This window comes from Mobula birostris, chromosome 24, assembly GCF_030028105.1.
Source record: "Mobula birostris isolate sMobBir1 chromosome 24, sMobBir1.hap1, whole genome shotgun sequence".
NCBI classification, from domain to species: Eukaryota; Metazoa; Chordata; class Chondrichthyes; order Myliobatiformes; family Myliobatidae; genus Mobula; species Mobula birostris.
Genome location: NC_092393.1, coordinates 57,566,986 through 57,582,073, shown reverse-complemented (window position 1 = coordinate 57,582,073; position 15,088 = coordinate 57,566,986). Strand labels below are relative to the sequence as shown.

At 38.5% G+C, this 15,088-nt stretch overlaps 1 protein-coding gene across 2 annotated transcripts in view; it reads left to right on the top strand.

Annotated features, from left to right (window-relative positions):
• The window catches only part of LOC140187369 (protein kinase C alpha type), a 314,906-nt gene that overhangs the window by 280,340 nt on the left and 19,478 nt on the right, over positions 1 to 15,088 (top strand). For both annotated transcript variants that reach the window (XM_072242638.1, XM_072242640.1), the window contains exons 13-14: positions 2,444 to 2,582; positions 14,961 to 15,041. In XM_072242638.1, the coding sequence (XP_072098739.1) occupies positions 2,444 to 2,582; positions 14,961 to 15,041 (220 nt within the window). The remainder of the gene's footprint in view (positions 1 to 2,443; positions 2,583 to 14,960; positions 15,042 to 15,088) is intronic.

Below are 15,088 nucleotides of genomic sequence, written 5' to 3'. Positions count from 1 at the left end.
AACTCTCTCCACATGAATTTTCCAAAACACCTTCCCATTTTGTTAACTATGCTACCCCTTCTCCCATAGTTGACAAGGCACTTGACAGCATCGGTTCCATTTTGACATTTGATGCTCACAGTGTAGTTTCCTTTTGAAAGATCATTTCCATTCAGACTACTGGTGTGATCCTGAATGTCATATTGCTTGTCTCTTTGGTTCTCCACTCCATTCCCACTCTGACATCTCTGCCTTTATTCCAACACAGCCGAACAAAATGGAAGGCAAAATACTGCCCACCAAACCTAATACTAGATTTAACAATTTCAGATAACTTTTCTATTCCACAGTGCAGACGAAAAGTCATCATTCTATAACATGAATTCAGTTTTATTCCCTCTCTTGACAAGGCCTGTTGGCTATTTGCAAAATATAATTTCATTTTAAATTTGTAGCCACTGCAGTGTTTTGTATCTCAATTCTGGCAGGGAGTTTTCTTTCCCCTTTGTCCTCATTCATACATTTCCTTCTCTTTCAGATAGATCAGCCTCTGTTACCTTTTACATTGTTCAGTCTACTCTCATAACATAGGCATTCCCATTCTCCACTCTACACCCAAACCTCACAATTAAAAACGTGTTCATTTTCTAAATACACAGTTCTGATGGAAGATCATGGACTTCATTCATTAGCAATTTCTCTCTTCACATATGCTAATTGACCTGCTGAATATTTCCAGCAATGTCATTCATAATGTTTATACATCTGTTCATTATTCCAACATGCATACATTTATAAAAAATAAGGCATCAAATAATACAATTCATTCCTTTTAAAATTAGGGTCATCAATGCTTATCTGTTGTCATCAGTGGATTGACTTTTTGGTGAAATAATTGCAATAAAAATATCAGATGTCTGAATGAAAGCATGGCATTTCTGTTATTTCCTGGATGTCCTGCGATCAGTGCAGGATAAAGAGTAAAAGATTCATAGTAATATTTTATGGTTTTCTAATTGCATGGTATTTATTTTCCACCGGTGGCTGAAGCAGATGCAGATTGGTGCTAATGGGATCTGCTGTCCGATAAAGTAGAGTCTATTGCAGTGGCTCCCATCCCGAGACCTTCATTCAAAAAGAACAGGAAGCACTGGCCTGAAGGAGGAAAATGTGGAAAAGAACCTTAATAAATAATGGGCCAGATATTCTCCTTTACTATTTGTAAGAACTTAGCCAAGCAGAACAATGGCTAAACTGCAGCATTCCACTATAATTCAGTTCACTGACACCCTCGCTGTGCTGGGATCACAGAGTAATACAGCAAGGAAGCAAGCCTTCAGCTCAACTGGTCGATGCGACCATAGTATCCTCCGTGCTAGTCCCAGCTACCCACAATCTGCCTATAAACCTCCAAATCTATCTGAGTGCCTCTTAAATACTGCAGTCGGACTTCTCTCAACCATTTCCTCTGGCAGCTCGTTACCCTCTGAACAAAGACGTTACCTCTCAGATATCTTTTAAGTCTCTGTCTCTTATCTTTTATCTGTGCCCTCAAGTTTCAGACTCCTGGGGGGGAAGACTATGACTGTCCACTTTATCCCTACTCCTCATGAATTTATAAACTTCCGTGAGGCCACCTCTCATTCCCCTGCACTTCATAAGATCCAGCCAAGTCAACCTCGCTGTATAACTCAGGCCCTCTATTCCTGACAGCATCCTCATAAAGCTCTTCGGCATCATCTTCAGCTTGACAGTTTCCTTCCTGTGACAGGGTGATCATAACTGTACACAATACTTCAAGTGTGGCCTCACCAACAGTTTGCATAACTGCAACATAAAGACCCTACTTCTAAACTGAAGGCCAGTGTGTAAGTGCCTTCTTCACTACCCTGGCTATTTGTGTGGCCACTTTCAGCAAGTTATGCACTTATAGTCACAGGTCACACTGTTGTACAACACTCATACATTAAATGCCAAGTCATTGACAAGTCCTATACTGATTGATTTCCAAAATGTTGAGCACCACGTTCTATAGATCTCCCATCTCTGATGCCCACTGAGCCCAGCCCAGGTTAGATCTGGAATCAGGAGGTCAGGGAACAAATGACTGTTTGAAAATTTAAGTGTATTTTATATTCAGCAAGCCTAAATTTATTTAATATCTTAGATCTGTTTTTCCCCATTAAAAAAGTCTTTTTGTGTTTTTTAAATAATGCCTCTATCTCTTCGAATGGGCAAACATTGATAAGCATTCAATTTCACTAACAGCTATCAGTAACAGATGTTATTTGATGTATTTCCAGTATGATTTCAGTCTTTTCAGTTTTCCAGCATCTGCAGTTTTTTTTATATATATACTTCAACTGCTGTTCCTTGTTTCATAAGGGACAATTAGATTCAGTAATTTGCAGATAATCTACTTTCAAAATTATATCTAAAGTGAATGCAACTGATTTCTTTGCAGGGACTTGAAACTGGATAATGTGATGCTGGATGCAGAGGGACACATCAAAATTGCTGATTTTGGCATGTGCAAAGAAAACATATTCGACAACGTAACAACTCGGACTTTCTGTGGGACCCCAGACTACATAGCACCAGAGGTGAGGCCAGTTACCAGGTATCAGCTCATTTATAGATGGGAATATTAAGTATCATCAAACAAGAGAGGGAGCATGAAAGACCCAGTGGTTTAACTGTAACTTTAATGCAAGGAGTCTCACAAGTAGGATAGATGTGTTGAGAGTATGGATCAGATGTAGGGCTATGATACATTTATAATCTCAGAAACGTGGTTGATGGAGGGACGGGACTGGCAACTCTAAGCAAAGTAATAACTTTGGCGTGAAAGGGGAGGGTTACGCTGAGAAGATCATGGCAGTACTCAGGAAGAATGTCCTGGAGGGATTAACTAATGACGTTATACGAGTAGACAAAGGAATAAGAGAGGGGCAATCCCTTTGATGGGATTATTCTACAGGCCTCCCAATAGTCAGTGAATGTGGAGGTCACAGAAGAGGATTACCATGATGCTGCCTGGATTAGAGACTATCAGTTAAAAGGAATGATTGGATAAATAATGGTTTCCTCTGGGTTATCAGAGACTGAGAGAGACCTGGTAGAAGTTTATAAAATTATGAGAGGCATAGATAAGGTTTACAGTCAGTATTTTTCCCAGGGTAGAAATGTCAAATACTGGAGGACATGTATTTAACGTGAGAGGGGAAAGTTTAAAGGTGATGTGTGGGCAAGATTTTTTTTTAACACCAACAGTGATAGGAACCTGGTACAGACTGCCCAGATAGTAGTTAAAACAGATACAGTATTGGCATTTAAGAGGCCTTTAGACAAACCATACAGGAAATGAAAGGATACGGATTATGTGCAGACAAAAGGGATTTACTTTAATCTGGCATCATATTTGGTGCAGACGTCATAGGCCAAAAGGCCTGTTCCTGTGCTATACTGTTCTGTGTTCAAAATGAAGGCACGATGGATATGACTACCCTTTCAACAATTCCTAACGTTTTGTATATGCATGGTTTATTTTGAAAAGTAAAACAATGTTACAGATGAGGGGCCATCTTCCCTCAATGTAGATATTAGTAATAAATTGCATCTGTTTATTTTTGCTATATTTTATATGGTGCTTTGAGCAACTTAATCTAAAGAAACATTAATTACTATTAGTGGTTCATGTTTACAATTATGAATTCATATCATAAAAATCCTAGTAAACAGTTTAAGATATGTAATGAGCATTCTGCTTACCTCCTCCAAATACCATTCTTTATTTCTCTACTCACTCATGAAGGTGCTAATTTATATAGGATGCATTTGAACTCTTGTCTACAAATTTCACCCAAGCGAATATGGACAGTAAATGTAACAGGCCAGTTGACTTTCAAATCAAATCTTGTGATAGCCTTGATGTTCCTCCCTCAGCTGGCCTCGGCTACACTTTCAAGTACAATTGGCAACATTTACGCAGACATGTATCCTAAATTGACCCTGAGTCACTGCAGCAAAGCAGATGTGCAGTCACATCATGTGTGCATTCAGCATTCCTCTCCCCGATGAATCACAAGTCCCATCAGAAATGCAAATGCACATCCTTTTCCTAACTTATTGAAATGAAGGTCTGCTGAGAAATGAACCATATCTCCCAATACTGTACTAATGTTTGAAGAAAGAAATGCCATTTTTATACATAAATTGACAAATTGGATGTAGTAATTGACCAATTGGTAACCTTGAGAATGTTCAAATTCCTTATTTGCATAATCAATCACCAATCATATACGATATTACAGGTGTTAATAGCCAGTAGAATCTACCTTAAAGACTAATAATAACTGTTCAGCAAATTTCACCCTTGAACTCTTCGTTTGCATGCTTATTTTCTCTCAGTATACCAAATGGCTCCAGTCCCATACTGTGTAAGGAGGACCTATCTCAGTTCAGTTGACTGCACATTGAAAACTATCCTTGCCTTGCCTCAATCTCCACAGCAGCTCTCTGAACAGAGAATTCCCAAATATTTATGACTTCTGTCCTTCTCAAAAAAGGGATGACTTTTTTGAAGCAATGTCTCCTATAAAGTTACAGCAAACCTCCTTTACTTTCATACGGTATATCCCTTGAAATAAATTGCATCATTCATTAGCCTTCATGATTATTTGCTGTAGCTGAAGACAACTTGTTTCAAAAAGAGTATGGAACTTGAAGATCACCACAATAAATGAATCTGGTTAGTTTCTAATCTAAATTTACCTCATGTCAGCTGACATTCTCATTGTAATTGTTGTAATAAGATCTGAACATGATTTGAAAAGTTTATTATCCCCGAGACCATTACATCTAGAACCCTATTTATACCATAGTGGTTTCAGCAGCAAGATTTACTGATGAAATGTAGTTTGTTTCTGAAATTATGGGTGTTAATTACCATGTGAACAGTTAGCAACTTATAGCGTTTGTAAAATTCTATTAAAAAGTTTGCATTTTCATATTTTGTTTGGAATAAAACATAATAAAGAACTACAAGGGTTCAATGTGAAACTCCTGGTAGCTATGAGAAGCACTTGTGTCTCCCTTATGGGTGCATTAAATCAAGACCTCAAAATTGCCAGAACTTTGATTAATCATCCTGTGATAGGAACAATTAATCAACTTAAAAATTAGGAAATAGTGTAACTAACTGGGATTTAATACTTTATGAACTATATGACGCAGATCCAACCACTGGAGATATTCCCTACTTTTATCCTCAATTCAAATCATCTTTCAATGAATGTTTCTAAATTTGCCACAGTTCATATTATGCTGTGTTAAAAATAGTGTGAAAGATTATTTATGATACGTTGATTACTCATGGACTTCCACAGGAAATGTAATCGAATTTCTTTGCAGTCGTGCCTTACTCTATGTGGTATCTTTGGCTCAATTTAGAATTTTAATTTGGAAGAAGTACTGGAACATCAGTATCTGAGCCTTACAGGCAGGCAATGGCTTTCTAACAGTTTAATAACAGATACATAAAAAGCATAAATTGAGTAAATCATCCTATATTAAAAATTATGAGGTCTGTAGGAAAAAGCAAAATTTTGAAGGCTACAGAGGGTAAATGCAAACAGGCTTTTTCCACTGAGGTTGGGTGAGACTAGAACTAGAGGTCATCGGGTAAAGGTGATAGGTGAAACATTTAAGTGGAATACAAGAAGGAATTTCTTCACTTAGAGGGTGAGAGTGTGGAACAAGCTGTGAGCAGAAGCGCTAGATGCGGGTTTGATTTGAACATTTCTGAGAAATTTGGTTAGATGCAGATTGATGGGACTAGGCAAAATAATAGCTCAGCATGGACTAAATGGACCAAAGGGCCTGTTTCTATGCTGTAGTGTTGTTTGACTATATTAGGTTAGGTGGGGAAATCATTACTGTACACAAATTGGCTGCTGTCAAATCAACTGTACTATGTTACTTGATCAGAGGCTATTTGCACCAGTTCATAAAGAAATCCTTATAAATAAAAGAAAAGTAATGCACCACTATATGGCACAGGACCCCATAACTACAGTGGAAATGGTATCTTTGTGATTGCACATTGCAATTTGAATCTGAACAAGTATAAAGTGATTCAAATGAATCTGAAGCTATAGTATTTTCCAAATCTTCAATCTCTGAATGTTTCACCAGTTGCATCTTGATCATAATATTGTCCCACTATGAACCACAGTATACCTTCTGGAGGTTCAAGTATCCTGTTCCTATTTCATATGCTCATGGGTAGAAATACAATGATGTCATTGGAATAATCCAGAGAAGCCATAAGATAATACTCTTGCAACCTTAAATAATTTCATTTAAGGATGAAGTTAAATATTCAGCAGTTAAATATAAAGGCAGGGTGGGATAACCAAAATAAATTGTTGACTTAAATTGCTTTAGTTAGGATGCTCGTTTGTAAAAATAACTAAAAAGAATATGATTAATTTAGGGAAAGGAAGAAACAAGTGAAAAGGGAAATGCTACTTTGATAACTGCTATACAGCATGGTACTTTTTGTTTTGTGGTAGGTTACAGGCAGGATTACTAATATATATTTCTACCATCCATTATTTCTAAGGTTTTGCAATCTTGAAACCACATGGCAGAATTTGAGAAACACACTAGTGGTCGATTTTGAAAGCGGAAGAATTTGATACCTATGTCAAGAAATAAAATTAATGGGTTTATAGTTAGTAATATAAGGTTGGCATTTAATTTCCCTAAGCTTTCACCTCTCCACCCCGATGGCATTAATTTCCTTGGCAATTTATGGATCAACAGATGGACACTAATTCATGTGAAAGCCTAGATAGTGAATGGCAGCCTATCAGAGTAGAGGATGTCATCATGCGGTTCAACACAAAATGTAGGGTGAAGTGTCTAGAAAGCTGTTGAGGTCAGAAGTCTCGTTAGCATTCCCTTCTTCAGTAAATCCTGGTGCCTCTTGTGCTTCTGAACTAAAAATAGCTGTTTCAGCATAATGCTTATAAAAGCTGTGATACCCCATAGCTCCAAGGAGAGGTGTTATGATATCTAAACCTCAGGGAACCTGTGATTGGCGTCCCACCTTCACTAAATGTTTGCTCAATACAGATCTTAATTAGATTGACACAGAATTTATTAATTATCCTTGTAATGATATGACTGGGAACTGTGGAAGAACCAAAACATTTTTGTATTTTTGTACTGAAATTACCAACAACTTGCGGCCAGGTAAAAATAACCAAAATGGGTAACAGAATGCTGTTTTTATCTCAAGGGTTTTAAAATTCAAAAAGGTGAAAGGGATACAGTGGTTGAATGAAATCTTACTTATGTAGAATTCAGTATTGAGTTTCAGACATTGAACCTCAATAAAGCAAGCCTTAAGAATGTACAGTGCAAATTGTCTGGAGTACTGCAATGTTTTCAAAGGCTAGTGGGCATAATATTAAAATTAGAACTAGCCCATTCAGGATTGAGTTTGGACAGAATTTTTCATGCAAAAGATAATGAAAATTTCAGACTCATTCAAGTGGCTATAACAGTCAACTAAATTTATCAAAACAGACTATTAGACCTGTTATGCAAAGCTCTAGGTTTGATACAGATGAATATAATTAAGATGCAGATGAAGAATAAGTAATAACAGAATTCGCCTGTGGGATTAAATAGTCCATTCCTATTGACGTACTTAAAGTATTCTGAGCTTAAGTAAAGGTGCAAATAAGAAACAGAAAAAATATAATTCTATGTTATGAAATGGAAAGTATAAGTGCTTATTTTGCTGAAAGTGACATTACAGGCAGACAGGGTGGTGAAGACAATGTTTGGCACATTGGCTTTCATTAGTCAGGGCACTAAATATAGGGGATGGGAAGTTATGTTGCAGTTATAATCTAGATATTGGTGAGGCCCTATGGAGTATTGTGTACAGTTTTGGTCACCCTGTTATAAGAAAGATATCACTAAATGAGAAAGACGCAGAAAAAATTTACTAGAAGTTGCTTGGACGTGGGTGCCTGAGTTACAAGGAAAGGTTGTGTTGATTAGCACAGGAAATTGAGGGGTAACCTGATAGCAGTATATACAGTAAGATCATGAGGGGCATAGACAGGGTGAAGCTCAAAGGATACAGATCTATACATTTTTTTAGTCGTTCATTATAGTACATTCCATTCATATCAGAAAATGCTTCTACATTCACAAATTAAGGGACCAAAACATTACCTTAGGTGAGGTATAATCAACACTGTGTACAACTGAATCAACAAAATTGTTTCTGAACTCCAACTCATATCAATTTGCTCCTAAGATGGGCAAGAAAGCAGCTGCAAGGAACACCACCATAAGCAAGTTCCCTTTAACTCATCACAACTTTAAATATATGACTTCTGTTTCCCTGTTATTGGGTGTATATCCTGGAATTCTCCCCACAATGACAGTCTGAAAAGTACCTTTACCAGGTGAACTTGTAGCAGTTCAAGGAGGCAGCTCACTATTACCTATTCATGGTAGTTAAGGATGGGCAATATATGCTGCTCTACTCAGTATATAAATACATTTCCAAACAGTTAGGCCTTGTAATTTTCATAAATAATTCATCAACTTGAAAAGTGGACCTCAGTCTTTAAATCTTACAGTGGAACATATATATAGATTATAATTTTCATTTAAACGTGCTTACTAGGCAGTCTCTAATGATTTGGGACAGTTTTACTTTCAGTATCAGGTGTAAGATGGGATTGGACACCATCCTATCTAACCTCACCCTCCATTAAGAATGAAGATCTCATACATGACACCATAATCATTGGATTGATTAGTGAGGATTACTTGGCTAGCTTCAGTAGCCCACTCCCCAAACTGACATAGACAAGGGTGCTTCTTCAATCAAATCCCACAACTCTTACCTCTTGTATGTATGCCAAACGTTCACTTGATCCTGACTGATCTCACAAAATTCTTTATCCACAGCCTTCACTCATAAGCACTTCATGAGAAGGAAAGACCAAAATAGCTCTCCATTGCCCACAAGCAATTGTTTCCCAGAAGTCTTTCATATAGCACATAAAATCTTTCTTGTATTACCAGCCACCTCAATAAACGTAAATGCTTCTCCACCCCAAGGGACAGCCTAGAGAGGAAAAAAAATCACTGAACTAAATGGCAGAATTTCTTTAGGAGTTTTATCAACCCAATTCTGATCTGATCTTAAAAAGCTTGTTCAGTGAAACAGATTGGTGCTAAAGAAAGAAAAAGGGAGTTGGTGAGTGATTGTACATCTTGCACTAGAAGCATTGTCTCTATTTATAGGAAGGTGGCAGAGAATGATTAATCTTCTAGCAAACATTCTGCCACCTATCTTTTAGTCTAAAGTCTGAAAATAGAATTCTGCAACGTGATAGCATAAACATTAAGCAAATCTCAAGGCACGTTTGTAATGAAGGAGTGCAGCTGGCAGCACATTCGATTTTCTTCTTACCAGTGGCACTACAGATAAAAGAAAGATGTGAATTTTTAAAAATGCCAACCGGAGGGGCTTAATTCGGTTCCTACGTAAAGTTCAAATAGGACTTAGAAAGATTAAGTGAGGTAACAAGGCCAGAGTCTTTAGAAAAATAGGATGTTAAGTATAGTAAAAAAAAAAGAAACTTGCATTTTAGTCGTACCATTGACACTTTATTGTTCCTTAAAATGCTTTGCAGCTACTCTTTGAGGTATATTACTTTAAGCAGATTAGACACTCGATTTATGTACAGTGGTTCACAAATGAAAGATAAACTTTATTTGTCACATGTACGTCAAAACATACATGGAAATGTGTCATTTACGTCAACGACTAACACAGGCCAAGGATGCTAGGGGCAGCCCACAAGTGTGGCCATACTTCCAGTACCACCACAGTATGCCCACAATTAACCCAAACCCAGAAGACTTTTGAGCTGGCTGGTGGTGTAGTGGCATCAGTGCCAGAATTCGGAGCGAAGGCTCCTGAGTTCAAATCCAGCCGGCTCCCTTGCACGCTTTCCATCCGTGCTAGGTTGAGCGTTGAGCTAGCAACTCGGCCTTGTAAAAATAAGAAAGCCTGTTAAAAAAAGCACACCATCACGACGGCGTCCCAATGACTCCACTCGGAGTTAAGGGCTTTCTTCATAAGACTTTGGAAGGAAATCAGAGCACCAAGAGAAACCCCACACAGTCACAAGAAGAACATTTTACAGACAGCAGCAAGAATTGAACCCCGAATTCCGGTCGCCAGTGCTGTACAGCATTATTACTAACCGCTACGTTACTGTGCCACACAAAATGTTAGTAAATTGACAAACTTGCATCTGCCAGAATACAGATACTGTAAAATTGAATCCATTTGTGCCTGTTTCACTTACATTTTGTACTATTTTCACCCAAATCCCACAGTTGTTAAGTATTGAAAGCTGTACAAAGGACTTGGACAATTTTCAGAAATGAAGCATGTTGATGATAATACACTAATCATTTAAACATTCGACAATTCACCAGTTAATCCTGTGAAAGACAAATTTTACTTCCAGTTTGAGCTTAGAACTCTGATTTTTTTTGTGGGTGCCAGTAGCACGGTTGGCATTTGCTGCCCCTAACTACCAAAACTGAGTAATTTAGCCAGAGTAGCCAGGCAAGGGTGGCAGATAATACTGAACCAACAATCCATTAGTTTCATGGCCACCATTGTTAATACTGACTTCTGAACTGAATTTCAGTTCTCCCACAAGGTATGGTAGTTTCAAACTTCAGTCTACAGTCCTGACTTCAGGAATCAACGCAATAACAACTACTGTAGTACCCATACCTTGCTGGAGCTTTGTGCTTTTACCCCACTAAATAATACTAATTCTGTTTTCTCTTTTGTAGTTTTGATCCACATATCATTAAGGTGCTACTCTTCCGTTCTGTCACCTAAATGAAATCCAGTTTGAGCGGGAATGAAATGAAAGCTGGAAATACTGATCAAGTTGAGCAGCATCAATGGAGGGAGGCCCCTGCCACCTCAGCAGGACTGAGAAACTTAGAAATCAAACATTTTAAATTGAAGTGAAGTGGGTGATCTACCTCCTATACCTAATAAAGTGGCCACTAAGTGTATGTTTGGGCTCCTTTGCTGCTGTAGTCCACCCACTTCAAGGTTCAACATGTGCATTCAGAGAAGCTCTTCTGCACACCTCTGTTGTAAAATGGGGTTACTTGAGTTACTGTCACCTTTCTGTCAGTTTGAACCAGTCTGGCCATTCTCCTCTGACCTCTCCCATTAACAAGGCATTTTTGCCAACTAGAACTGCCACTCAATGGATTTTTTTTCCATTTATTGCACCATTCTCTGTAAAAACGCTAGAGCCTGTTATGTGTGAAAATCCCAGGAGATCAGCAGTTTTTGCCATACTCAAGCCACTCGTCTGGTATCAACAATCATTCCATGGTCAAAGTCACATAAATCACATTTCTTCCCAATCAGATACTCGGTCCGAACTGCAACTCAACCTCTTGACCATGTCTGCATGTTTTTTTAGTATTGAGTTGCTGCCATTTGATTGGCTGATTAGATAAATGCATTGACAAATAGGTGAACAGGTAAACATAATCAAGTGGTTTCTGAGTGTTTATCATAAGGTAGAAACCAATAGAGCAAGTAAGAAATGGCTTCGCAAACACAAATGATCTTTATGAGGAACTGTACAAAAATAAAATTCTGGAACTATACGCAGCCATGGAACAATAGCACTGGAGATGTTGAGAATCTCAACTAAAACCAGAATGTTGGAAGTGGTAAGAAACCAGCATGCAAATGATCAATATTTGGCAGATAACAATGATACAATCGTAATATTAATAGTGGACTCCAAAACACAAAAAAAGCACCTGCCTATCAGAAATCAGTCTGATCATTGATACAAAGTGTTAATGCCTAGAAATTCATCTCTTGCCAATGCAGCACGTTGTATTCCATTTACAAAATTGTTTAATTGCTTCGGAGCAGAATTTCAGAAAGTAGAACAAACTGACTCTTCTATGTGAAGCAGTATTGCCCATGGATGAATTTCTAGATAGAAATGTTTCTTCCTTGCCCAATGCTGCCACTCAAATTAATATTTACAGCATTTTCTGTTTTACCAGACTTTCATACATCCTTTCAAAATGCTCATATTGCCTGTAGAAACTCAAATCTTATGTAAATATACTTTTTCTCTTGTTTCTCAGCAAATTATAAATAGTATTGCTCATAGCAGGAATTGCACTTTAAGACTACAGCTACCATAAGATTTGTAAATGTAGCTGGACTTCTGACATATGCAGTGGGAGTTTGTTGAGCAAATAGTAGCACAATGCTCCATTATGGCTGATCTTGCCAGCTCTGGGGATAGGATTTATAATTTCAGCCTCTCACTCCTGCAGTCAGAGATTCCAACATGCTTCACAAAGGCATCAAAGGTGCCCAAGAAGAGCAAAATGAACCGACTCAGCAACTACCATCCTGTAGCATTCACATCTACTGTGAAGTGCTTTGAGGGGTCGGTCATGGCTCAGATTAACGCCTGCCTGAGCAAGGACCTGGACCCACTGCAATTTGCCTACCACCACAACTGGCCTACAGTGGATGCAGCCTCACTGCCTCTTCACTTGGCTCTGGAGCACCTAGACAACAGCAAGGCTGCTGTGTATCAATTACAGCACGGTGTTTAATACCATCTTCCCTCGGTACTAATCAAAAAGCCTCAACACCTCAGCTTCTGTACTTCCCTCTGCAACTGGATTGTCGACTTTCTTGTTGGGAGATCAGGAGACCACAGTCAGTGCGAATCAGTAATAACATCTCTTCCTCGCTTACAATCAACACTAGTGCACCTCAAGGATGTGTGATTAGCCCACTGCTCTGCTCTTTCTACACTCATGACTGTGTGGTTAGGAACAACTCAATCGCCATCAACAAATTTGCCGATGACACCATTCAGGTGGCCCTGAGGGATACAGCAGTGACATAGATCAGCTGGTTGAGTGGTGTCACAACAACAACCTTGCACTCGCTGTCAGCAAGATCAAGGAATTGTGCACTTAAGGAAGGACAAATTAGGAGAACCTACACCAGTCCTCACTGAAGGGTCAGCAGTGGAAAGGACAAGCAGCTTCAAGTTCCTGGGCATCAGTGTCCCAGAGGATGAAGAATATTGATGCATCACGAAGACTCACCAATAGCTGTACTTCATTAAGACTTTGACGAGATTTGAGTAGTCTTATGTCACCAAAAACTCTTAACAATTTTCTATAGATGTACATAGAAACATAGAAAACCTACAGCACAATACAGGCCCTTCAGTTCACAAAGCTGTGCCGAACATGTCCTTACCTGAGAACTTACCTAGGGTTACCCATAGCCCATTATTTTTCTGAGCTCCATGTACCTATCCAGGAGTCTCTTAAAAGACCCTATCATATCCGCCTCTATCACTGTCACCAGCAGCCCATTCCACGCACTCACCACTCTCATCATAAAAAAAACTTACCCCTAACATCTCCTCTGTACCTACTTCCAAGCACCTTAAAACTGTGTCCTCTCATGCTAGCGATTTCAGCCCCGGGAAAAAGCCTCTCACTATCCACACGATCAATGCCTCTCATCACCTTATGCACCTATGGTAGTGAGTATTCTGGCTGGTTGCCTGATTTAGGAGCTCCAATGTGCAGGGTCAAAAGATGCTGCAAAGGGTGTATACACAGCCACAGGCATAACCCTCCCCACCAGAAGATATCTTCAAACGGCAGTGCCTCAAGAAGGTAGGATCCATCATTAAGGACTGTCACCATCTGAGTCATGCCATTTTCTCATCATGGAGTCTGCTCCCCACAGCTTCTTCCCCTCTGACATTAGATTTTGGAACAGTCCATGATTCTGGTTCTGACAAATATCAGTGGTTTTTATCTGATAAAATTGAATTCTTTTTTATATACACTCTTAAGTACTTGTCACTCCCAGTACCCTAGCATCATTTTAATGTGGAAGGAAATGGATGCTGCATCTTTTTCACTTTCTGTACTACAGTCATTGAAAATATGAGATATTGTTAATAAGTCATAAGGCAGTAATTCAGTCAATCAACCTTATAGTCACACACGGAGGAAAAAAACCCAGTGAATTGAAGGCACATGGAGCAAACATATTTCAGCATGATCTAACCAAATGGTGGAACAGATTCAAGAAACTGTTTCTCTAACATTTGATTTAATTACTTTAAACTTGCTGCAGTTACTTATAAAAATAGATTATGTCAAGTCTTTTTTTAAAAATCCTTATGCAGCAGTTCCTCTGCGTACTACAGTGATATCCTGAATAAGTGTTAAAAAAAACATTTATGGATAGGAGGAAGCAACGGGCGTACATGGTGAAAACTGGCACTGTTTGAATCCAATTTTAGGATTCTGTATGTTACATAATGGTGGTTCCCTCGTTAGCCTCATTAATCACTTTAGGACTGGCATGCCAAAGGTATTATCATTACATATGGAAAGCTGCAGTAAGGATCGAGTGATGCCATTCATGGATTAGTTCCAGTATTTTTTGTAACTTACATTAAAACAAATTTAAAGCAATTGTGCTTTATGGTACTGATGGAAAGCAAATTTTAAACAGGAGCCATTGGATTAGCCTTTCTAATGTTCGTAATACTGTGTCCCTTCAACAAAGAGAGTTGAGAATAGTAAACACTGCCATCTGTGTGTGGGAGCACCCACTGCCCATAAATGGCCCAGGTGATACCACGACCAGAAAAGGTACACTTCGGAAATATAACCAAGCTCATTGAAAGTATCTTGCTTAATGTTTTGGCAGGGACTGGGATGGCAAAATGGTCTCAGCTTCTTATAAACACTTATAATCCTTATAAAAGTATTTAAGGTGTACAGTAATTGCATCAATTTCCTATTTTTAGATTATTGCTTATCAGCCATATGGAAAATCCGTGGACTGGTGGGCCTATGGAGTATTGCTTTATGAAATGCTGGCTGGTCAGGTAAGAAACTCAGGCAAATGCAATTTTTTTTTAATGAAAATGCTTTC